The sequence below is a fragment of the Micropterus dolomieu genome, linkage group LG23, assembly GCF_021292245.1.
Source record: "Micropterus dolomieu isolate WLL.071019.BEF.003 ecotype Adirondacks linkage group LG23, ASM2129224v1, whole genome shotgun sequence".
Taxonomy (NCBI): Eukaryota; Metazoa; Chordata; class Actinopteri; order Centrarchiformes; family Centrarchidae; genus Micropterus; species Micropterus dolomieu.
Genome location: NC_060172.1, coordinates 23435373 through 23458974, shown reverse-complemented (window position 1 = coordinate 23458974; position 23602 = coordinate 23435373). Strand labels below are relative to the sequence as shown.

Here is a 23602-nt window from a genome sequence, read left to right as displayed (position 1 = left end):
TACAGATTGTGCCTTTAAAAATGGCACACGTGATATGCAACAAGCCAGAGGCATAGAGGGGGACATAGCATCATGACAGCCAGATACACAGTGTGAATGTCAGTGTGTTCACACACACAGACACATGCACATGTGCACAAGCGCACGCACGCACACACACACACACACACACGCACGCACACACACACACACACACACACACACACTATAGCATAACATGCAATCAAATGAAAGGGTCCTCACTGTGTGCTTTTCTAAAGAGAAAATGGTTCCCATGATGAGAAAGGGGGAGGCGGGGGAGCGACCTGCAAATAAGAACCACAGCAAGTATGTGCAAATGGAGCTGAGAGGAGTTTGTAAAGGCAGCTGAAAATGGAGAGTGAGTGCCCTCCCCTGGTCATCCTGTTGCTTTCTTGCAGCCTCCACCTGTGGAATTGTGAGGCATTAAATCATTGACATAGACAAACAAAAGACAAGGCTGCTGAGTCCATTTTCAGAAAGCATTTTTAAATTCATTTTATTATTTTATAGCTAATTTACAACAAGCGCTTCACTGAACTGGAACATCTTATTTTGCTTGATATTGTCATTGTTAAATATATTTTTCTGCATCAGTTGACTTTGTTGTAACTTTGTAATCAGTCTTTTCTGTAAAAATTCATATATTTTATAAGGAATATCACACTATGATACGGATGGCTGAGAGAGATATTAAGAAATACATTGAACCCTCAAATAAAGAAAGTGAAAACATATTATTCCATTCATGGATGTGTTTTCATGTGTTGTTGTTTCTGTGATTCAATGTGTAAATGTAGGATGTGTGGATGTGCTGATATCTTTATGTGTGTGTATGTGTGTGTGTATGTGTGTGTGTGTGTTGCCCCACCGGAGTGTGCAGATGTTGTTTCTGTGTTTGAGCAGTTAAACTGGGCTATGGCTATGATGGATTCTGTACTTGCATCAATTCAGCAGTGTGCGCGGCTACATCTAAAGCCACATAGCACTCCAACATCTCTAATATATTTACAGCATTTCTGGCCCAAGACCCAAAATCTCTCTCAGTGTGGGGGGAAAAATACAAAAATATACAGACTTGAGATGAAACCAGTGACAGTTCTAAATAAATAATAAATCATAAACAGAAATTGATACTTGTCATTCACAAGCTCCAGCTGTTCCATCTTGAGCTGAGAGAAGCAGGTGATTAGAAATAAACAATAAATATGAATGGTCACTTCCATCAATACTTCCACCTTTACTCTTATAATTCAGAACAAATTATAAGTAAATACAAACACATGCTCATAAAACTGTGGGAGTCCTTTTGCTCACTGTCTTTTCCTTTCTGATACCTGTAGCATATAATGCCGTCAGTGCAAACTTTATAAATACTGTTTTAATCTTAGACACATGTTAAACCATCTTCATTGCATAACATCATAGCAATATTGCACTACATCTTCATGTGCTTGTCTCACTCTCTCGCTCTGGCACACACACATACACACGCCACCCATTTACGTATTATACATTATAACCACCAGTGGATGTTATAAAGGATATTCTCATATAGTATCATTTTTATTTCATACATAACACACACTTTCATGTCACCCGCACACACATACATACAAGCAGCAAACACACGTATGCTCACACACACACACACACACACACACACACACGGTCATACAGACACACACAGAGCTGCACTGTACATGTGTTTCGATTCGTTTTCAACGTATACAAGAACATGTCAAATATGTCAGTTCAAAGCTCTGGTGCGAGGTCTGCTTTACATCGACTTGAACGGTCCAGTTATGTCTGTGTAGCGTTTTGCTGCATTTACAACAATAAAATGGGAACGTGAGTAAATTCAACAACCAAACCGCAATATATACCAAAGAAATCAATGGAATATTGTTTGGAGATGTTGATTTTTACAGACTTAGTCCCGTTAGAAATTGTCATAAAAAAGATATATATTTATATTCATATTTATATTTATATATATAGGCCATTTATTTGTTAAACATGACTTAGCTTTAATTTGTGTGGACACAAGAGGGAGAAAGAAGCAGAGAAAAAGTGGAAGAGAGAGAATAAAAGAAGACCTATTCCTCCCACGCAGAGGAGTTTCCACACGTGATTGTGCACATATGCGCACACACAGAGACACGTGCACATACGCACACACAAACACACACACACACACACACACACACACACACACACGCCATGGCTTTTACTGCGGCCACTGGAAACAGTGTGTACGTCTGCGGCTGAGGGATTCTTTTGGAAGAGTGATCGGCGAGTTGGCTGTGGTACGATGAAGCTAACAGCTCTGCTGTTTGTGCCTAGAGAGATAACATTCATCCTGGATTCTGACTAGCAGGTCAGAACAGCCAGTCCCCCTGTAGAGGAGTGTGCTAGGTTACAGCTGAGGTTACAACTCTACGTGTGTGTGAGCGTGGGTGTGTGTGTGTCAGTGGATGAATGTGAGGGTGTGTGGGTGCGTGAGTGTGTGTGCATAAGAGAGCAGAGGCTAAACTATGTCAGAGCATCTACTGCGCTCAGGACTGGCCACTCATGACCATGTCTCATGACAATGTCTCTTCTTCTCTTCTTCCTTCGTTAGACATGCTAAAAAAACTCCTCCACAATAAGGAGGTGGAGAAGGAGAACACACCCTGCTTACTCGCCTTTCTTTTTGTTCCTTTTTTTCTTTTTTTAGTCAGATTTTTCCATTGTTTTTATCTCCTATCTCCATTGTCTTTGAGGATGCATGCACAAATTCAGCATATGAGCTTTTATCATAATTATTTGAACTGCCATTAAATAATGCCTCGCAATATTCAACATGGGTGATTGAGCAAATGTCTGTCTTGGTCACTGAGGGGTTACTCTGAGTTCACTCTCAGAACCAAGAGATTCACAAGAAAAAGGACTCTTTGCCGAGGAAATGACTCCTCATCAAGAGGGACTCAGCAGGATCTGGACACCACGATCTCAGTCTTCCCCCCTTTCCTGTCCTTAAACAAGGCAGAGCTGACAGGAGGAGGAGGAGGAGAGAAAGCCAGCAGATGATATAAAAAGAGGGTCCAGTGTCTTTTTGGGCACCTCCATCTCAGACATGTGTGAAGGTGTTCAGTGGGGGCGTGAGGCTTGAGAAAGATGGGGATGGTGAGTTGGTCTTAATACTACCTCAGGGTCCGTTCCTGCTGGGTCACCCTCTTTGCTCTTTCAAGCCCTATTCAGACCTAATGTCTTGTGTCCAGATATTTCCAGACCGTGTTGAGATCCAGATGACATGGACTGCAGTTCACACCTGGCATCAGAATGCATCTGAAATCTCTCAAGTACTCACTTGTGATTGGATTTCGCTTTACACTTGCTTTTTTCTGCATCTAACCAGAGAAAACACACATCACACACTGAGTTGTCTGGCAGCACTAAATCAACCACGTTTAGGACATTTGCGTCTCCAGTTTTGGGTGCAGTCACAGCTGTATTCAGAGCTGTCCAGCTGCTGGCCAAGATGCATTTTAATGCTGAGTGTGAACAGGGCCTCAATACTCAGTCCTGCCTCATTAAAGTGGAATACTGATTAAGTCTTTTCTCTCAGTCTCTTTCAGTCTAATTACACATCACTGTGTTCACATCTGTCTCAGAGTCTCTTTTTTGGCATCGTTCTTTGCCCTGCTGTGTCACTTCCTGTGTTTGTCTCTGTCTCTGTGTTTGTCTTAGTATGCATTTGTCTCTCTGTGTCATTCTCAGTGATTGCCTAAGCACTGACTTTGCTGGAGGACAGGCAGGCAGGCGAGGCTGGCTTGGCTGTGAGGGTGAAGGGTGGTGTAGGTTGGTGGTTGTGAGGAAGGGGTGGTTGGGCGGATGCAGCATCACAGCCTCTCCCGAGTGGGGATCCAGATGTAAGGCCCTGATTGCTCCTCGATCACTGTCTTTACTTTGTGATAGACCTCTTCAAAGCTGTCCCCGTCCACGACAGCTGCAGCAGGACAGAGGATGTGTGAGGGACGGAGAAAAAAACGAGGAATGGGGGGGGGGGGAATGGCACCGACGGTGGCAAGCAAAGAGGAAATGAAGACAGCAGGGAGCAAAAAATCATTAGGGGGGAAAAAAGAGAGAGAGGAAAGAAAGGATGTTTATCAGATGCGTTTCCAATTGTTTTATGATCTACAAACATTGTCAATATTGTGTGGGATCACAATGTTAACAGGCACATTTCCATTATACATGTATCTCCACAAAGCCTCAAACATATGTATTCAGCCTCACACGCATTCTTTCAGTGGTTGATAAAGTGTCACATATGACAGCTGTTTTCCCGATTTATTAGAAATTGTGGACAACACTGGATTTGTGAGGCGACATAACATTCATGTTCAGTCAGCTGCTGTGATTTGCCCTAAATGTGTCTCTTAAATGTTAAAATGCCCTGAGTCCTCCCAGGAGAAATTCATTTTCTCATTTAACTCGTTCAGCTCTGCCAGGAACATAGAAAAGTGAAGTTCAGCAATTGTGAAAGAGTCCTGTTCTACCATTGGCATTTGTTTGCAATAAACAATAAAAAAATTTATATGAAATGCACATATTATCATCCTCTGAAGTGTGAATATGAGCACCAGCAATGAACTGAAAATATGTGTTGTTTCTAAAATCTTGCAATCATAAAATGGAGAGTATAATTACTACTCCACATTAAATAGATAATAAGCAAGCGTACAGTGGAGTGCAAACACAGGTGTATTAGCTCATGTTTACCATCTGGTGCCGACATAATCCAAGCCCAAATCCACAAGTAAATATGTGCATAGATAGTACAGGATACCAGTTTGCTACTTAGAAAGCCCAGGCTCTGTGTGTCACCTTGTGTGTGTGCTCATAAAGACACAGACTCTCTGCTCTCACCTGAGAAACACTCTAAGAAGTCTTGTTCTAGTTTGAGTGCTCGGTCCATTCCTTTCCTGGCCTGTTCCTCTGTCAGGCGAGTGTTGATCTCTCTGTTCAACATCATACACACAATCTTCATTATAACACATATTTTCATGATGTAGGATACATTCAGTGTCTGTTAACAAATATTTAAAGACGTGTTTTTGCAGTACAGACAGGACATTCTCCAGTGACTTGGGCCGGACAAAGATGGCGATGGGATGAAGCTGAGCTGCTTGTAGTCTGCGCACAGCATTGGCCGATACATCCAGGATGCAGTGCTTCCCCTGCTACTTGTGCACACATGCAGGAAAAGAAATGATAAGGATTAATAAATACAAAATGTTATTTTAGTATCCCATTCAACAAATTTTTAGTAAATTGCCAGTTAATTAGCCATGAGAGGTGGCGGCTCATTACTTAAACTTTTCTCTAATGGGGGATTGCTTTTATAAAAAATTATGAACACACAATTTAAATGAAATTTAAATAATAATAATAATATTAAATGCCTGATCTTATAATTCCAGTGCAAGTCATCAGTTAGCAATTAGTAGTTATTCAGCCAATTACTAAAATGATTAGAAATTTTAAATAAAAGTATTTTAAAGAATTTTATCATTGCAGCACTGTGCAATGATAAAACACTGTGCTGCATACCTGCTCAGCCACCTCGCGGACACTCTGGACACTGGTGCCATACAGGTGACTGTTGTACTGGCCCGCCTCGATAAACCGATGGCTCTGGATGTCCTTCTCCATCTGTTCCCGTGAGGACACAAAGTGATAGTCCCGCCCATCCACCTCATACTCCCTCTTGGGCCGTGTGGTGTCTGTCAGGCAAAGAACAAAACAATAAAAGCAGCACATACACTCACACCGCTTTGAATCTGAAAATTAAAGCAATTACTTCTCCAGGAGGAATGCATTATGCAGACATCACCCTAAAATGGCTGCAGGTGGCAGCATTGACATCTAATGAAAACCAGACAACGGTTCAGTCTCCATGACTGATGGCATAATTACTTACGTGGGACACAAGATCCAAACTTATCAGGGAACTCAGACAACAGGTCATCATTTATCCTGTCTTTCACAGGACCCAGAATGATGATGGGCCTCGCATAATGGACTAAGCATGAAGAGAAAGAGAGATGAAATGAGAGTAGGATCATTCAGAAAAGGGAAATAAAAACAAAAATCTAATTTTATATGAAAGCCTCAAATAATAGACTTCTTCTTTATGACCTTACCTTCCACTTGAGTGACTGTCTCATAGCTGTGTGAGGTTTTATCTCTCCCTGGTGACAGAACACAGAAGCATTCAGCCAAATTTCTTTTTACACTTATAAATGACATTTGGGTTTATGGTTGTGCATGTGTGTGTCTGTATTTGTGTGTACTGAACGGGGTGTATTTTCAAATGTCGCAGCTATCAGATTTTGTTACTGACAACAACAGTAAACCTGCGACTCTGTTGGAGGTGAGTCGTGCTTTGGGCTACAGTCCGGAAGAAAGTGTGAATGAAGAATGCTTATTTAGCAGCTTGGGTAATGTCCACAAATTGGTGGAGATGACAGCAACGCCAAAGAGCAGGGCAAAGGTAGGGATGGGACTGCTCTCTGGCCGCAGTTATTGGTAGTTACACATTCACAGGCGGCAATGCTACTTATGCCTTCAATTGAGCTATCAATCTTGCCATGATTACATAAAACAGGATCCCACAGAGTGTGTCTGGTTACTATTTACATACATAAACATTAACATAAGCGTATGTAAATAAAGTAAGACATTGTGTGTGTGCATGTGTCAGCAAATCCTGTTGCTGTGCTGCTGTGTCCAGCTCCATTACTACAGCGTTAACAGTAATCGGCTAAAGTCAGTAACATGTGTAAATGATAGCTTGCAGTGTCGATACACAGTGCATGTATGCTTCATATTACCTTGAGTGCTTAAGCTGTCTCGACCATGATCCTGAAACAGAAATGAGAGCAGAGATTTTTACACACTGGTTACAACCAACCTCAATCAAAAAACTCTAATGAGTAAACTTACCCTCTCTTTGGTGTTAACACGTGACCACTCTTTTCTTTCCACCCTGTAGAAACGAGGAGGAACGACAAAAACATTACCTTTTGGATACAGAACAATCAAGCTAAACTGGTTAGCAGCTACTAAGCTTTTACATAAATTACATTTAGTTTGATATTTAACTTAATACCTCCTGTACATGTATTTTAGTCACAAATAAGCAAATCAAGGGGTTTACTAACTGTTGAAATGAAAGATCAATAATCCCTCCCACACTCACTCACAGTGCATCTGACCTGTGCTTGCTAGGGATGAAGCCGACTTCCTCAGCCTCGTTCTGGGGGCTGACCTTACGGGCCTGCCACCACTCCTCGTCTCCACAGTCCAACACATGCAGCACATCCCCAAACTTGAAGCCCAGTGCCTGACTGAGGAAGCCACAGTCTGCAGTCTTGTCATAGTCAAAAAGAGCCCTGAACAATGGAAGAATTTAAATCAGTCACTTAATAAAACATATTTTAAATTATATTTAACCACTTTAACACCAATATTATGAGCTATTCTTATCTTCATAATTACAAAGCTTTTTTCACATTGTTTGAAAAAATCACAAAGCCTACTGTAGACTATAGCCTATAGCGATTGCTTTTTACAGTGCTTTTTAAAGTGTTAGTTACATATCCAAATTTATTTGAAATATCCAAATACAAGAAGCCATTTTGTTAGGGTTGCCCCAAATGGAAAATTATGGATGTCCATCCAACAGATACACAACAGGCATAACCACATTTCTCTGTAAATGATCACAATGTTGTAATCAGACAGAAGGAATGTTGTGTGTCCAGATTTTACTATATAGTCTAACAATTTAGCTAGAAAAAAACCTCAGGCGCATTTTAAAGCTTTTCATAAAAAATACTAAACCCGCTGTGATTTAAATAAGCTAACAAAATACGTGAGCATGTACGTTATTAGTACTATTGTAGTATTGTTTCCGACCACCAGTGGCAGCACTGGTCAGGACTCCAGTCGTTTCGCCAGGGAGGAATTCGGCGCCATCTTGGATTTATACAAGTATTAACAGTATGGTTGATTGTTCCTGCTTTCCATTGGCAAAAGTCGTGTTTTAGTCACTTTACACACCCCTAAAACTGACCTGAATTCGGCCGAACTGTTTCTAAGAAGTCCACCTGCCCTCTAGTTGTATCCATTTACAGTCTTCATCTGTTAAAAACTTTTTGTTTAGCAAGGAATGTCTTTAATAGAGGCTTCTGTCATTCAGGACCATGACTGACGTTTTAACGTTTTGTTCGGGAAGACACCAGAGTAGGAACAGGTTCTGGTCCTTCACGTAACGTTCAGCGGCAGATATCTAGCCTCGCCGCCACCCGAAGCGAAGGGAAACTTTACAGTTTATTAATCTGACCGCAAACAACAGACCCGTTTTCTGAAATTCTGACTGACAGAACAAAACTGAGAGGAACTCGGGCCAGAGAAGAAGCAGGACGAACATGGCAGCATCTCCATATAGATGGCGGGATTTTTGGAGGGAAACTACGATACAGTGGCAACGGGATGGGACAACTATCCTATAAAACGATTACAATAGCATATTTCTTCACATCCTGAGGCACTATGGGAGCTGTTGAACCCACACCCACCTAGGCAAATACCATGACCCAGAACACATTTTTTCATTGTCCTGTTAGTGCTGGCTACAGAGTCACACCTGGACCAGGTGAAGACTTAATCATCAGTTTATACATTGTATCAAGTAAAGAAGTTCTAAAGGTAAGGTCCATACTCCTTTTATTCTGTGCAGTGTGATACGGTTTGGATGTTTGCTCATTGTGGCAGAGTTTTCTGTTTGAACAGGTTGCACAGATTGCCATGATTTTAATCAACATAATTTATATTATGATTTATTCTCGATGACATTCTTCACATAAACATCAGCATCTTTTATTCTGTTGTCGCTTGGTTGAATGGATGGTGTGATTACTCTTTGGCAGTGGAGTGACGCTGTTCAGGGTGCTGAAACAGTGCTGAGCTGCAGCAGACATAGAGCTTATCTCACTGTATTTACACAACTTTGCCTAAGTGATTTGTGCATGGAATGATCATTGCAGCAATCTGATATTTTCAGGTTTGCTTATGGTGTAGGCCTAACTGCAGTATGGCACATGATGTTAAATGATGATGCCTTACTCTTGTATAAATGAAAGCTAATGTAACAAGTAGCCTACATACAGTGTTGAACTAGCCTACAGCCATTTGTGATAGGCTACAGGAAATATTGGCATGCAAATGACTGTAGATTTTAGTGTAAATCAATGTAAACACATTGGGCAATGGCAACTAGTTTTGCAATAAATCTAGTATGGATTTACTGCAAGCACTCTGGCTAAATCTGCTTAACATAATGTTGGCTGGTATTTGAATTTAAATGTGTTTGCAACAAGATTATCAACTTAACCTAACAAGCTGATTCTCTACAAAATTAATCAAAAGATAATCTCATTATCAAAAGTTGGAATACTTAAATTAAGTTAAGCCTATTTATTTTGTTTAAATAGCTCAACTTGTACCATTATTCATTCAGTCTATAGCAACATTACCTTTACTGTCTGTACCTCTGTGTGTATATTGTTTAGGCTGCCTCCCTCCCATCTCTCTCTCCCTCCCTCCCTCTCCCGAGAGAGAGAGGGAGGGAGGGAGGGAGTTATAAGTTATAAGTTATAAGTAAGTTTTAAGTAATATAGTTTTCCAAAAGCTGTTGACCTCTGAAAGCCCTCTCTTGGAGCCACTGTTTGATCTGTGTAATACTGTACCAGTGGTACTATTTCTACTTCATGTGAGAGACCTGATGTAGAAGCCTCTCTTTGGGTTGCTTCTTAGCGTCGTGGTCCCAGAGCCCATGCTGCTGTTCATCAGCTGTTCCCTCAAGTCATGGATCTTAGCCTCAAAACGGCTGTACTCTGAAACAGTGAAAGACAAACACATAGAGACCTTTTGGCCCACACTCAGACACATGAAACGTTTGCTTGTAAGTGATAGGGATGCACCAATCCAACCTTTTCCTCTCCCAAAACTAATTCTGATAACTTCTGATCAAATAGAATTAGAATTCCTTTATTTGTCATTTTTATGATCGTACATAAAATACAAAACCTAATCAGTGCTAGTCAAAAGACTGTCACACAGTACATTTGCTGGTGTCAGCACAGGCCGCCTCAAGCATCAGTCGCACCGCCATGTTATTTCTTACCATATCAGTGCTGTCTTTTTTATATAAATACTGTATATATACCTCACTGCATAGAATGTAATTGATAGTACAATTCACTTTCTTTCCAATAGAAATTAAGAACTAACTAATCACTTGTTTGCCCATTTCCAGTTTTTTTTTACAGATATACTGCATATCTGTATATCTGGTACCTCATCACCAATGAAGCTGTTTCCGATTCTGATGGCACTTAAACAGACAAACGGGACTTAAAAAACACTCTTCAAAAGATACTTCATTAAAAAATCTTGGTTCAAGTAGATTTGCAGCAGATTTGAAATGTTGATTTGAAATTATTATTAATTATTTTAAGTTAAGTTAAGACAGCTTACCAGGCTAATTGACTTTTATAATATTAGAAATGAGAAATCTTTGATGTTTGTATGACTTGTTGCGTGTGACCGTTGTGGCTTTACCGTCGGGTCTGTACTGAGCGATGATGGTCACTGTCTGGCCAGCGTTCTTCAGTGCTGCTGCTGCCTGTTCGTGTGTGGCCATACGCAGGTCCACGCCGTTCACCTGATGCACACACAGCATGACTGTTAACTACCACAACTGAAAAATCTCTTGGTGCCACTGTACAACGTATTAATATGTGTGTGACCACTTCCTGAAGATAAAAGTGTCTTTACGCTGAGGATCTGATCGCCCTTGTGCAGCTCTCCACTGAGGTCAGCTGGCCCCCCTGCTAGGATGAAGGAGATGAAGATTCCCTCTCCGTCCTCTCCTCCAACAATGTTAAATCCCAGACCTGTGGAGCCTCGGTGGATCAAAACTCTGCGAGGATCCCTTGAAAAGAGATGGAGGAGACACAAAAGTAAACAGTCATATGAATCAATCAATCAATCTTTATTTATATAGCACTTTTCATACAAATACATGTAGCACAAAGTGCTTCACACTACAGAGCCATTTCAGAACAATAGTAAAAACATCCCCGCCACCCCGAAAACAGTAAAACCCCAGGACCCCAGAACAAAAAGCACTAGAAAAGCAGCCCATCAATAGCAAAAGTATGATAAATAAATAATGTTTAAACTAAATCAAATAAATACAGCTCAGTTAAAAGCTTGGTTAAATAGGTATGTCTTTAGTTTGCCTTTAAACATTTCCAGATTTCCTGCTGCTCTCAGCTCAACAGGAAGGGTGTTCCACAAGCGCGGGCCATAACATTGAAAGGACGCCTCACCATAAGTTTTAGTTGAGGCTTTAGGAATAATTAAGAGGCCACTACAGAAGGACCCGAGGGTTCTAGAAGGTTCATAAGGTAACAGCAAATCTGTTCTGGACCAATACCATTAAGTGACTTATAAAGTAGTCAAAGGATCTTAAAATCAATTCTAAAATTAACTGGAAGCCAATGCAGGATCAATTAATTTATCAATAATGCTATGTACAACACAAAATACTGACCGCAATACTGCTAATCCTACCATTACTACTGCTAATTTGAATACTAATAAGTATACAACGCATGAGATATGTTTAGCTGAAGGATCATTGCTCACCTGGGGATGTCATCATCTCCCATCATGCCATGCAGAACGGGAGAAAACCGACTAGGTGATGTGGGAGTGAGGGCTTGTGGGTAATCTGACCCAAGATAGTTGGGGTGGCTGAGTTCAGTATCCATATGAGAATATGCTGGAAGCATACACACAAAAAACAAAGGAGCTGTCATATATGGATTGTGATATTTTTCATGTTTAGTGTGGAACATTGTCTGTAATCATCAGCTTACTGCAAAAAGAGCATTACCATGCTCAGATTTTTTTTGTTACATAGGTAGACCTTCACAAAGAGGTGGATTCAGGTCAGGAACAAAAAACAAAACCTGAACCTGTACACCTCAGCTTTAAGTTTTCACAGCACTCATCTCTGCAGTGATTTAGACAGAAAAGTTATTCTCTCTACTCCACTCTATGTTTGACTACTGTTTTAAAAATCTCCAAAATCTCATCTACACTTGGTGACACATTTTTCCGTGCCAGTCAACAGTGCAGATGTGCGGAACACACAGAGAGGGGCTTACTGCTGGTGAGGTCTGGGGGGTTGTAGGAGTTGGTCAGGAACAAGTTGTTGGGCTTAGCCACCCTGAGGTACACCACCTCGGCTGTGTTCTTCAGAGCCCCCACCGCATCCTCATGCATCACATCTTCCAGACACACGTTGTTCACCTGGTTGTTCGCAACAAGCAGGGAAACACAATCAGGATCACAAACTGCAAACCGTAAGGCTCAGTCAGTGTGATAGGGAGCTGCTAGGAATTGTGAATCATCAGAGCCAGAGATGATACTGGATCACCAGTTGGAGTGACATTTTGCAGCAAAATTGTAGATAAATAATTGTAATACTACAATAAGCTTCATCTATTTGTTTTAGCACAGACATAAATTTGAATCATACACAAGGTAAAACTAACTGCTAAATGCATTAGAAATAATTTCCTTACAGTATAAAGTATAATATATATATAAATTGCTAAGCATTAATTAGATTGCACACACTTAACTAGCACTATGTGTTATGGTTAAACAAAATCGCATGAATAAATGTAATGTGATATAGCCATTGGTGGTAAATGTATTTCTGAATGCTTTCATAATAATCAGAAGCATGTTGCCATATCCCATTTAAAGGTAAAGCATTTGCTCAGACACCATTTAGTATAAACCAAGCACCATTTTGAGGTTGCTGGTGTTGAGCTTGCCATCAGCTGCTGTGTTACAGTCTTGTTTCCAGCAGATGGCAGTAACGCTGCTTGAGACTCATTGTGGCTATGCTACAGTTAAACATTCATCCCATCCTACACATCTATTAACATATTATTGAAAGTAATTTCAGGCCTTAAAATTTACAGATGCAACATATCTTGGCTCTTATACACACAAATGGGTGAGTGTGCATGTGTGTGAATATGTGTGCTCAGAAGGTGAATGCTGGTTTTTATTACATGTGAGTGACCAACCGCTAAGATCTTGTCCCCAATCTGCAGACGGCCATCTTTATGAGCCGCCCCACCTTCAATTATCTTGGTGACATAGATGCTGTTATCTCCTGGTATGTGCTGGTTTCCCACCCCTCCAGCAATGCTGAAACCTAATCCTGAGGAAAGGGAACGATGAGAGAGGCAGAGAGTGAGCAAAAGAGGTATGGGTTAACATGGAGCAGATTTGCTAAATCCAGAGGGCACAGCTTAGCTGTTTATAAAGCATCCTTAAGCCCACACAAAAGCGTTAATGCTGTACACCAGTCCACACATACACATACCTTTAGGCCCTTTGATGAGTTTGATTTCAGTGACTTTCTCTGCTGCTGGTTTCCTGCGGAGAACATAGAGGCGGACGATAGCACCTGCCTCCTTAAGAGCCTCCACTGCTTGGCTGTGTGTCACCTCCCTCACATCAACATCATTCACAAATAGGATACAGTCGTTCACACTAGGAAACAGAGAGAGAACCGTAGGAAGGAGAGGGAAATTACAGCTTTTGTTTTGGTGAAATGGGGTGTAATGCTCCACCAGAGGTCATGAGCAGTCAATCTCCAACTATAGCTGTGTTAGGGATCCAGGTTCAGCACAGACATCTGGCCTTTTCCCCCCAACTCTCAGTATCCCATATTAAAGAGGGTAGAAACCCCTCTGGTATTGATCTAGCACAAGGGTAAGCTGTAGTATAGTTCTTTGTGTTAACTGTTCTTGAAAATGATGAGGAGTTGATATGTGAAGTGAAACTGACAGCCTGTGTGCTGAAGTGAAACTGATTTCCAAGCTAGAAGATGTAGATGAAATAGCTATTTTCAGACACACATTCTTCCTCCAAGCGCCTAAAAACTGTACTTATCGCTATTCCATTCATGTGTTTAAAATTGATTTTATGACCGTGAAAATTATAGTGTGTAACATTTTGTTAGACTGAAATAATTCTCAAGGGCTGCAAGACGTTTAACAAATGAAGCTCGAACGGAGAGACTGTAGCACTGCAGCGTGCCATGTCTGGGGTCTGTTTTGGCAATGTGAAAGCGTTGAGAGAATCTGTGTGATGATGAAGCAGTTGTCGGCATCATCAATTGTTTGAAGCACTTTTGCTATGTTTTGTGTTTCAATAGTTCTGTCACTTAAACCTGTTTTCAGAAATATAGTCTGTGCCTTTATTTGTTTCTGCATGGATGTTTGCTACTTCAAGCCTTCAAGTACATATGTGGGTCTGTTGCTGAGATTCAGTTTAACATTAGATGTTATGATCCTTCTTTTCCTAGTTTGTTTTCTAACCTATTATATAACTTCTGAATGGTATTTCGAAGGCTTCTCCCTGGCCGTAGACGCCCTATCGTATTCTGTATTCTTAGCTTTTTCCTTCGAAGTGGCGAATTTACAGTGTGTTGAAATGAATTTAACCCGCATGGGGAGACATGTCATCCTAGACACGACAGTCTACTTCTTAAGCTTTCTAAATGTGGAGGTACTTGCTCTGTAATTGTGGCTCGCGCTAATTCTCCTTTTTATCCCCTCTGATCTATGATCAAATACCTACAGTTTAGACCTATTATAGTCTTCTGCTCACGGGGTTCTTTACACTCTTTTATTTTCAAGGATTTTTCAGATAAATTATAGGGGCCACTGAGTCACTTATTGCGGAAGAATTACCCTGAGAGAATGTTTTTGAATCATCAAATAAAGACTGCTAAGCATCTCAAAGCAACATGAATTTTACACCCACACATTGCAGGATTTGTAAGGTTTTCAAGGAATTCCATTTTTATAGGAGTAGTAATGTTCATACATTTTCCTCGAGATATCTGAGCTACGTTGCTGATAACAGACAGTGAAGGCCAAGAAAAAAAAAACTGCATTCAGGCAAATATAAGCATTCTCTCCAGGCCTGCTTTAAAGTCTGAAGTCATTCCAGATGGACGTTTATAGGTCAACTGTAAAGAGGAGGATGAGGAGAATGCCTCTGTACATGACTTATTTATTGCAGTGTAATCGGGAAAACGGCTTATGAAGTGCAGTTTTTTATTCAGAAAGGCAAACTCTGCACTACAGCCTCTTATGAAAGTGGGAAAACAAACATCATATCATTGCATATTCTTACAAGGGCTCCTTTAGAACCCTTTGATCCTCCTGAGCTTTAATTTAAGGTGTCATTTGTCACAGTGTATTTGGTAAGAATACAGTATTTACCATCTAAAATATGTTGTTGCTGCTGTGAGCGTCTACAGATTTTCTCCTTTTTAAAGATTATACTTACAGTGACAAAGAAAACATTACTTTCCATATCATGTGCTTAAAATGGGACCTCTTTTAACATATCAATATTGTACAAGACTCTGTTAAACCTCCCAAAACCAAAAAAGCAACTATTAACTACAATAAATAAGTCTTACAAATACAGTATTTAGACCAAATACAAACATTAAAAGTCAATAAAATTGTTGAAAGACATACAGTATAAAAGAATATATTAGTTGGGTTAAGACATTCAGATCTTGAATTAAACAGGCAGGTCCTCTCTGATGTAACTTTAATGCCGAATGGGCTGGACAGTCAATAAGCTGTAGTTTTGTGGTACAGTACTTTGGTCTTGAAATGAAGAGGTGAGGTTCTGCTTAGACTGTTTCTCTTCTTTAAGTGTGTTTGCTGGTAGAAAAGTGACTGGTTGTCTGTATCACTGAATTTAAAAGAAGATGTGCTGGGAGGTAGAGAGTAAGAGCAGGGGAAATGGGGACAGTAGAGCAGCATTTCGGAGTCAGCCTTGCCAGGTCTGTCCGGGCTTTTGGCGCTTTGTTGGATTTTATATATCTGAACATGAATGCATCCAGGCAGGCTGGCTTTGTGTTTATTGTAGCTTAGAATGCGTGGTTTTACCTCAGCCGTCCATCCTGAGCTGCTGCTCCTCCAGGTATGATTTTGGTGATGAAGATGCTGGGGTCGTCGCCCACATGGGGGTTGTCTGTTCCTCCTGCTATGCTGAAGCCAAGGCCTGAGTTACCCTGCAATAGCAAACACAAACACATTATACTTCACATCAGGGGTAAATACTGTGGCTTTAGAGATTGGAGACAGTTCAAACTATCATGTTGCCATGATCAAACCACCAATAATCAATATGGTAGAACTACAGAGGAGTAAATATGGTAAGATCATTTTCTCAGACTCACTCTTTCCAGTGTGATCTCCTCATACTCGATTTCCCCTTCTGTCCCATTCACCTGTCAGAAAAGGGGTGTTAGTTTGTTTAGAGAAAAATCAGTTTTAAGAAATTTGTACAATGATTTAAACAATTATACAAGTTTAAGTATAAGCAAAAATAAGAGTCTAAATCTTAAAGTCAACTCATGTTAATTCAGCATTTACTCTCTGAGCTTGATCATCATAGGTTACTATTCATCAACTGACTCTGAAGTCCCGGAAGGGGGATTTCCCATCAGCTCCTGAACACAGCGTCATCATCACCAAAATCTAATTATAGCACTGCCCAGAAGTTCTGTCCAATAAATGTTATTGCTCCTCTTTGACATACTGCATGTGTAGACTAGTGTGGGACCACAACACAATTCTTTCAGTCTAATTCGCCTTCTGGCTGAAGATCTTCGCTACACATCAGCTTTACCTCTGCAATTAAGCAAGTCCCAGAGGAAGAGAGAATTTAAAGAACTTCAGACTTCACTGTTTTGGTGCTGACCTAGAAAACAACTTTTCTTAGTGAAGTAGTGGGGGGAGAAATACTGGTTTGTGATGGGAGGCTTTTCTCTGAGAAGCCTCATTCTATAAGCCCTTACAATTCATGACAATATGTTTAACGTATTTCACTGCTTTCATTTTAGATATGGCACTTTGAATCGAATTAAGTAATGTTTCTGTCCTGTCAAATGTATATCAAAGAGAGAAACTTAATTTCAATTATAAAAGGAGACAATTAATTACCATTATCATTCAGATTAAAACAATGAGCAAATATCTACCTGGATTCTGGGAAAAGGAATGAAACTACTGATAATCCAGACTGAATATGAAGGCAGTACAGTTAGTCATGTGGTTGAGCCTAACATAATAACACAATAAAAGACAAGATTGAACATAATCCTTACATATGGGGAGCCATCGAGTGTGTCAGTGTTCACCACCACGGGAGGAGTATTTCCCTGGAGGCAGAGACAGAAGAAACATTATCAAGAAATTATGGCAGAAACTCAAGCGAGCTCTAGCCATTTTAACTCCGAGCTGTGATCAGGGCCGGACTTCTTCTCGGGGAATCAAATACATTTTTTTAAACTTTCAGACATTAGAATCAAAACTTGTTAACAATTCACATTTATTTATTACAAACAATAACAAGAAGTAATAAGAAAGCAACATAAATACCAGCACTATCATGTTTGTTTTTATGTCAAAATGTAAAAAAAAATGTAAAAAAATGTCTTCACGCAATTAGGCGGCCACCTGCATCACCGATAAGAAGTGCCCCCCCGACTGTGATAACACTATTCTCATTCTGCTATGGTTGTCACTCTGTCACTCTGCTAAAGGATAGAGAGCACTGCTTTAGAGCTTTAGAGCCCTTTCTTATTAAGGACACAGAAATAACTCATGCTAGCCCCCATTGTTTTTCCAAACTTTTGGTCTTTGGCTTATCTTGGTGTATTTACTGGTTGAATTACAGTATAGGATGTGTTACTGATGCTGTAAATGGATATCTAGTAGCGACTACTGTTGACATTGACATCTGCCTCCTGCCCACCAGTTGTTTTAAAACAAACATCTCAGTAATTCAAGTGCAGCAGTTATGACAGTACAGGGTGTCAATCTCGCAGCACACTCGGTGGATGATGAAGAAAAAGTAACTCGGTAACAAGGCAGTGACAGACAGCATAGTTAATTCGATTATCATCAAGGAGTATAATGTCAGCTCGCATGATGGTCAGTTATCTATATTTTGTCCTGAACCATGCTGCAAGCCAGACTGAATCCCAACATTTCAGCAAGTTAGTCATCAGGAACAAACTGATAAAGGAAAGACTAGAAAAGACAGCAAGTCAATGAGAGGACAGGCTTTTTGGCATTGATATGGTTTGGGTTTACCCGCCGGGACTTTTCTCCGTCATCTCTTCTAAAGTGTGACAGTTAACCTCTACACGCTATTCTTATTTCTCTCCTTTTAATCCCATTTCCTTGCAACACATTGTCATTCTTTCATACTTCTTTCCAGGATTCACTCATCACCAGGATGTCTGGATGTTGGAAGATGTAAATACACTATGTACAGTAACCTTTGGAGAACACAGCCTTACTCGCCATCTGAACTCCAGTATAGTCATTGTTTCTGTACTACGCTGATTAGCATGGGAAAGACCCTGTGCGTCTAAAGTGCTTACAGAGCAGCAAACAGCAGCATAAAAATCAGCCTGCTGACCTTCACAGACCTGACAGCGCTGACACACACAAACAACCACACAGCCAAACTGAACACATTTTCTCAGCTTTAAAGAGAAACAATTTGATGTTTTTCACCCAGTGATCTTCATATGATGCAATGTAATGTTATTTTTTCACTCAGTCTGTTACTCTCTCCAAGAGATTAAAGTTGTCATTGGAGCTGAAAGAAGCAACGCTCACTGTTTTTGCAGAGTTAATTTGTATTTGTATATAGCGATTTCTTTTGTCTTGGAGTCTATATACATTCAGTTGTCACCAGTCATTCAGGTACACCTAGCTAAAACTAATGCATTCTGCAATAAATCCTCCCTTCATGATAGTTATAATGTTTTAGGGAGGTGTTGATTCAACTGGATGGCCATTTTGGAGACTACAGTTGGTGGTGCTGTTTGAATTGTATTGCATTATACTGACAGCTGTTTTCATTATTTTCTCCACCACATTTATATAAATGAGGGGAGCTACAACATCTCAAAGCCTGTTCTTTACACAACACCACTATCCTATGCGCCGAGCCCCCTTTCTCATTATTAATCAAGTTGAGAGATACTAATTATAGCTGCCGTTATAAAGATAAAATACTCATCCACATGAGGTAAAGACATTTAACTCTCCCCCAGCCCTCCACAAAAGGCCAGCGCTCGGCTTAAGCTGCACACTGTTTGATTGTAACTGTGCCTGTGCAGAGCTTCGCCATGTAGCTGAGTCCAACGGGCCGTGCTGCTGAACATCAACGTCAAATTCATCCTTATCTGGAGACAGAAATAATGAGTATAGCCAGCAGAAATCTAAGCCCAGTGCAGACAGTTTCCCTGCAGGGATTTCGACACAACCCTCTCTCCCTCTCTTTGCTCTGTCAAGTTGCTCAGCGTCGGGGTTGTTTGGATTTACAGTGTTTGGCTGCTCTTGCCCACCTATATTTTAGCACCACCTATTCAGCTAACCCATCCTGTGCCATGTCTCTACAGGCAGCACCACCATCCATCCACAACCAGGGCTTTATCTCTTAATGGATTTAAATGCAGCAAGTTAATATGCCAGAATGTGCATATTCAAAGACATATAAAACAGCAACAACAGATTTATTTGAATTTTCCTGGTTACACTGATTCCCAGATTTTACAGTGTTTTGTGTGACTTAATCATTTCCTAAATTAAAAAAATATATATATATCAATATTCTAGCATAAACTGTATGCAAGAAATAGGACAGCAAAACAGTGTAGCAGTGTGTTTGAATCACTTTCTTTTCTCCATTAATAATTGAATGAATAGACTTCATATTGGCAATTTAGCACTGTAAACCAATCAGCCTCTGTGAAAGCTGTAGCTGCATGCTGTACTGTACATCCTCCCTCATGAATATGTGAATTACGTAAGACTTTCAGGTAATCTGATCAATGTCTGCTGCTCTGTGCACGTGTACCTGCGTACTGTATATACATGCGTATTTGTCGCACACTCATGACCCATTCTGGGCATGCTCATGCCACTAGTCTCTTTCAGTCTGCTGGACATTTTTAGTCGAAGGAGGAAAAATAACACCAATCACCTGTTTAGTTAAGCCTAAGGATATGAAAAAAATCAACTGCTGTCTTTGCCTTCCCTGTTGAGATGAAGTGTTTTAACTTTGATATCATCAGAGGAGATGGTGTCACGTGTGGGCACTGGATACAAACGAAAGGTTGCCTTAGAGAGGCTGTAACGTTGCACGTCCTGCACACCTCGCAGCAGCTGGAAAGCCTTTAACACATAAAAGCCATCCGGTCAATAAGATAATGACCTCTACTGAAATACGCAATGTCACACTGTGAATTGAAATGTGTTTGAGAAAGGTGTTTTATGGCAGCAATTAAGCAGGCAAGCATCATAGGTATTAGTGTGTATCTTGTGTTTAAGAGAGAAAGAGGTTCAGACAGATAACAGTGCCAGACTGCCCTGAGGGCTGTTGACGAGACTTGTGCGAAATGTTTTTGTAATGTGCAGCTGTGTGTTTTTGTGTGTCACGTTCGATGGCTGGTGATTTTGCCGCCTCTGTGCTTGTGTGTGGGTTTTAGAGCAGGATGCGACACAAGTTAATTTGGACGTCACATTATGCACATTGCTCATTTATTGGCGCCTCAGTAAATCCCACGTATGTATCTGTGGAGCACAGGAAAAGGTGGTGACATAGGTGCATGTGTGTGGGGTATGGGGTGTGTGGAGTTGGTGGTGACCTACAGTACGGCTCCTTGTTTGCTGGAGTACTAAATGAAAGAAACTGCAACTTCACACTAATAGAGGTGGACTCACAAACACACACACACATACACACACACAGCCTGAGTAGGATTTGATTAGTATTACCCTTTTTATATACAGTCTATCGTATTACCACATTTGATTACTAAGGCTCACTGTGATTAAAATATCTATCATGGGCCACAGCCTTGGGCTGAGTTTCCTATCTGTGCAGATAAACAAAACAAACCATAATCAGACATGCTCTTCAAGCACCGCTTCTGAGCCGCAAAGCACATTGACATTTTCATCAAGATTTCTCAAATATATTGAGGTAGGACTGGAAGATTAACTGAAGAGTAATCAAAACCGAAATTCAGAGCCTCTAACCGACGTAATTTCCCCATGACGGTTATTTATTCCTGTTAATATTGTGTTCATGTAGGCTACTTTCCCCTTGAAACACCGCATGTGTTCGTCACGTGACTCCACCCGGTCCAGTCCTGCTCAGCCTTCAGACCGGAGTCTGAAGCTCAGGGAGATGTTGGCTAGCACTAACAGCCTTCACTTTCTAGCAGTTGTGGAAACAACAGACAGACGGACACACAATGACCTACACTGTACATTTACTGCCAGACTGACATCTCATTACTCGCTTGCTTTCAGCGTCACTTCCTCCTGCTCTCTCATTTGCTCGTCCACTCACTTGCTATGCAAACACATTGCACTGCAGTTAAAAGACCAAACTCCTGCTGCTCTGATAACAGCACCTGTCACATATGTCCTCTGATGAATAAGAAGAGGAAGCCAGCAAAGCGCGATTTACCGTGCTCACACAGTATGCGGGTGAAAATCATTTGTTCCGCATTGATATTAAATAAGTGAGTGAAATTTTAGTAAGTAATTCAGCAGCGGCAATGCACCATCGATAGTGGAAGTATGTCTCTGTCATGTGCATGTCAACATTACCTTATTAATTAACATTTATATAGCCTAATTTGTGAAATCTGTGAATAAATAAACCCTGCTTTATTGGTTGAGGATATTTACAGTACAAACCTTGTCAGTGAACAAAAAACAACATTCAAAAACAAAATAATCGTTCAATAATTGTAATTGATGTGAAATCTTCAATTAATCGCAATTTTGATTTTAGGTGAAATCGTCCAGCCCCATATTGTGGTACAATCATCGTTAAAAAAAGAAAGAGTAAACATGTTTAAAATATGCCTACCATCTTATGATGCCGATGTTTCTTGGCTTTCCGAACATTGTTGAGGAACCGGCAGCCCATCTTTTTGGCGTACCACACGGACATGAACATTCTGCTTCGGTGCCGAAATATAAACCGTGGTTGATACTGGGAGCAAACCCTGCTCACCTCCCAAAATGACATACACGCCCACCAAGTGCGTGTCCAGAAGAGTTAGAGCATGCTCTTGAAGTGTCTGTTTTCAACATCACCACAAAAGAATTATTGCAAAGTGAGCCATTCGGTCTAGGCCCTGCCATAAAAGTTGATCAAAAAACCACAGTCCAGACTGCCCCTAACACATACCCTTTCTGTTTTTCTTTCTACTCAACCTAAATGAAACATAATACCAAAGATAGCATGCTTTAGACACACAATACAACTCTATACAATGTTAAATCCAGTATCACAGAAAGAACACAGCCCCAGCGTCCTCTTCTTGCTGAGTCGAAGCTGGAGACTTCGTTTGAGGAAGCCCAATTCCCTCCTTCAAACCAGGGCTTGAGTTAAAAAAATTACTCATCGCTGATGTGGCTCGTTATTTTATCTGAAACACTGTCATCCTGTCTTCAGAAGTCGCCCATCCAGAATAAAAAGGAACATTTACAAACAGATCCTTCCATCCTTCGTCATCTGTGGCAGTGGACTGCGATAGCGGTACCTCCCTACTACTGGTCTGTGCTCAGTGAGAGTGCAGTTCATATTTTCTGCTGCCACTGTACTGTACCCCTCCCATCCCCGCTGCTCAGGGAAAGAGGAGTGAGCAGGAAAGTTTGATGGCAATTACTTAGCTGTCTCTCTGTATAATGTTGACGCTGGTGATGTGAGAGGGGGAGGAATTATTCTTTGGCTGAACTTCGAAGGACAAGCAGCTCAAACTGGCCTGGCTTGTTCTAGGGAGCGCTTCAAACGTAGAGGGGGCTGATGGCCTGTATTCCCCAGTTCCACAGTCAGTCAGAATAGTGTAACCTAAACACCGTACTGGCAGCGAGGGAGGAAAAATGTAACTTGATATCATATCATTCATGTTTGTCACCTGTTTACATTTTCCCAAGGTTGTTGTTGATAATGTGTACATTTTGGCAAAACAAAGGCTTTCACAAAGAATGCAAAGCCTTGCAAAACCAAGTTATCCACATTTCACGTTTAGTAAGGATCAGAAATCATATATCAGCAAATATTTTACAGCAATTTGTCTAAAGAAAATCTCTTTCTGAAATGCAAATTACGTCATTTTCGCTTTGATTTAAACACAGGAAAATGTTCCTCGTCTCTTTAAAATCAAATATTTTGAGGCAGTGTCATAACAGCTCTGCTCAAGCCTTATAGCCCTTCTAAAGAATAAGGAGGGATGTTACATGTATGCTTGAAATTTTTTTTCCCCCTCAAACAAATTAAATGGTGGAAGTAGCCTTGTATA

The 23602-nt window shown here is 40.7% G+C and overlaps 1 protein-coding gene across 4 annotated transcripts; it reads right to left on the bottom strand.

The window, feature by feature from the left end:
- Positions 1–490: 490 nt before the first annotated feature.
- On the bottom strand, positions 491–22834 carry LOC123962845 (disks large homolog 4). Of its 4 annotated transcripts, none has more exons than XM_046039253.1 (20): positions 22165–22834; positions 17366–17419; positions 16436–16486; positions 16143–16267; positions 13547–13716; positions 13230–13381; positions 12309–12453; positions 11785–11920; positions 10909–11065; positions 10693–10795; positions 9851–9965; positions 7272–7460; positions 7012–7054; positions 6900–6930; positions 6210–6257; positions 5987–6088; positions 5617–5789; positions 5134–5246; positions 4933–5024; positions 491–4009 (listed from the first exon to the last, which is right to left on the bottom strand). In XM_046039253.1, exons 1-20 carry the CDS (start codon positions 22324–22326, stop codon positions 3903–3905), a joined length of 2268 nt encoding a protein of 755 aa, XP_045895209.1. In that variant the 5' UTR covers positions 22327–22834; the 3' UTR covers positions 491–3902. The 4 variants fall into 4 exon arrangements, with proteins under 4 accessions (XP_045895209.1, XP_045895210.1, XP_045895211.1 ...); XM_046039254.1 differs by having other exon boundaries at positions 7284–7460; XM_046039255.1 differs by having other exon boundaries at positions 13245–13381.
- Between the last annotated feature and the right edge of the window lie 768 nt (positions 22835–23602).

Excerpts from the sequence above, each read along its gene's own strand:
- LOC123962845 (XM_046039253.1), bottom strand. The coding sequence starts at position 22,326 with ATGTCATTTTGGGAGGTGAGCAGGGTTTGCTCCCAGTATCAACCACGG. Across the intron at positions 10,796-10,908 it reads AGGGCGATCAGATCCTCAGC|GTGAACGGCGTGGACCTGCG; the intron begins GTAAAGACACTT and ends TGTGTGCATCAG. Across the intron at positions 5,247-5,616 it reads TCCGCGAGGTGGCTGAGCAG|CAGGGGAAGCACTGCATCCT; the intron begins GTATGCAGCACA and ends GTGCACAAGTAG.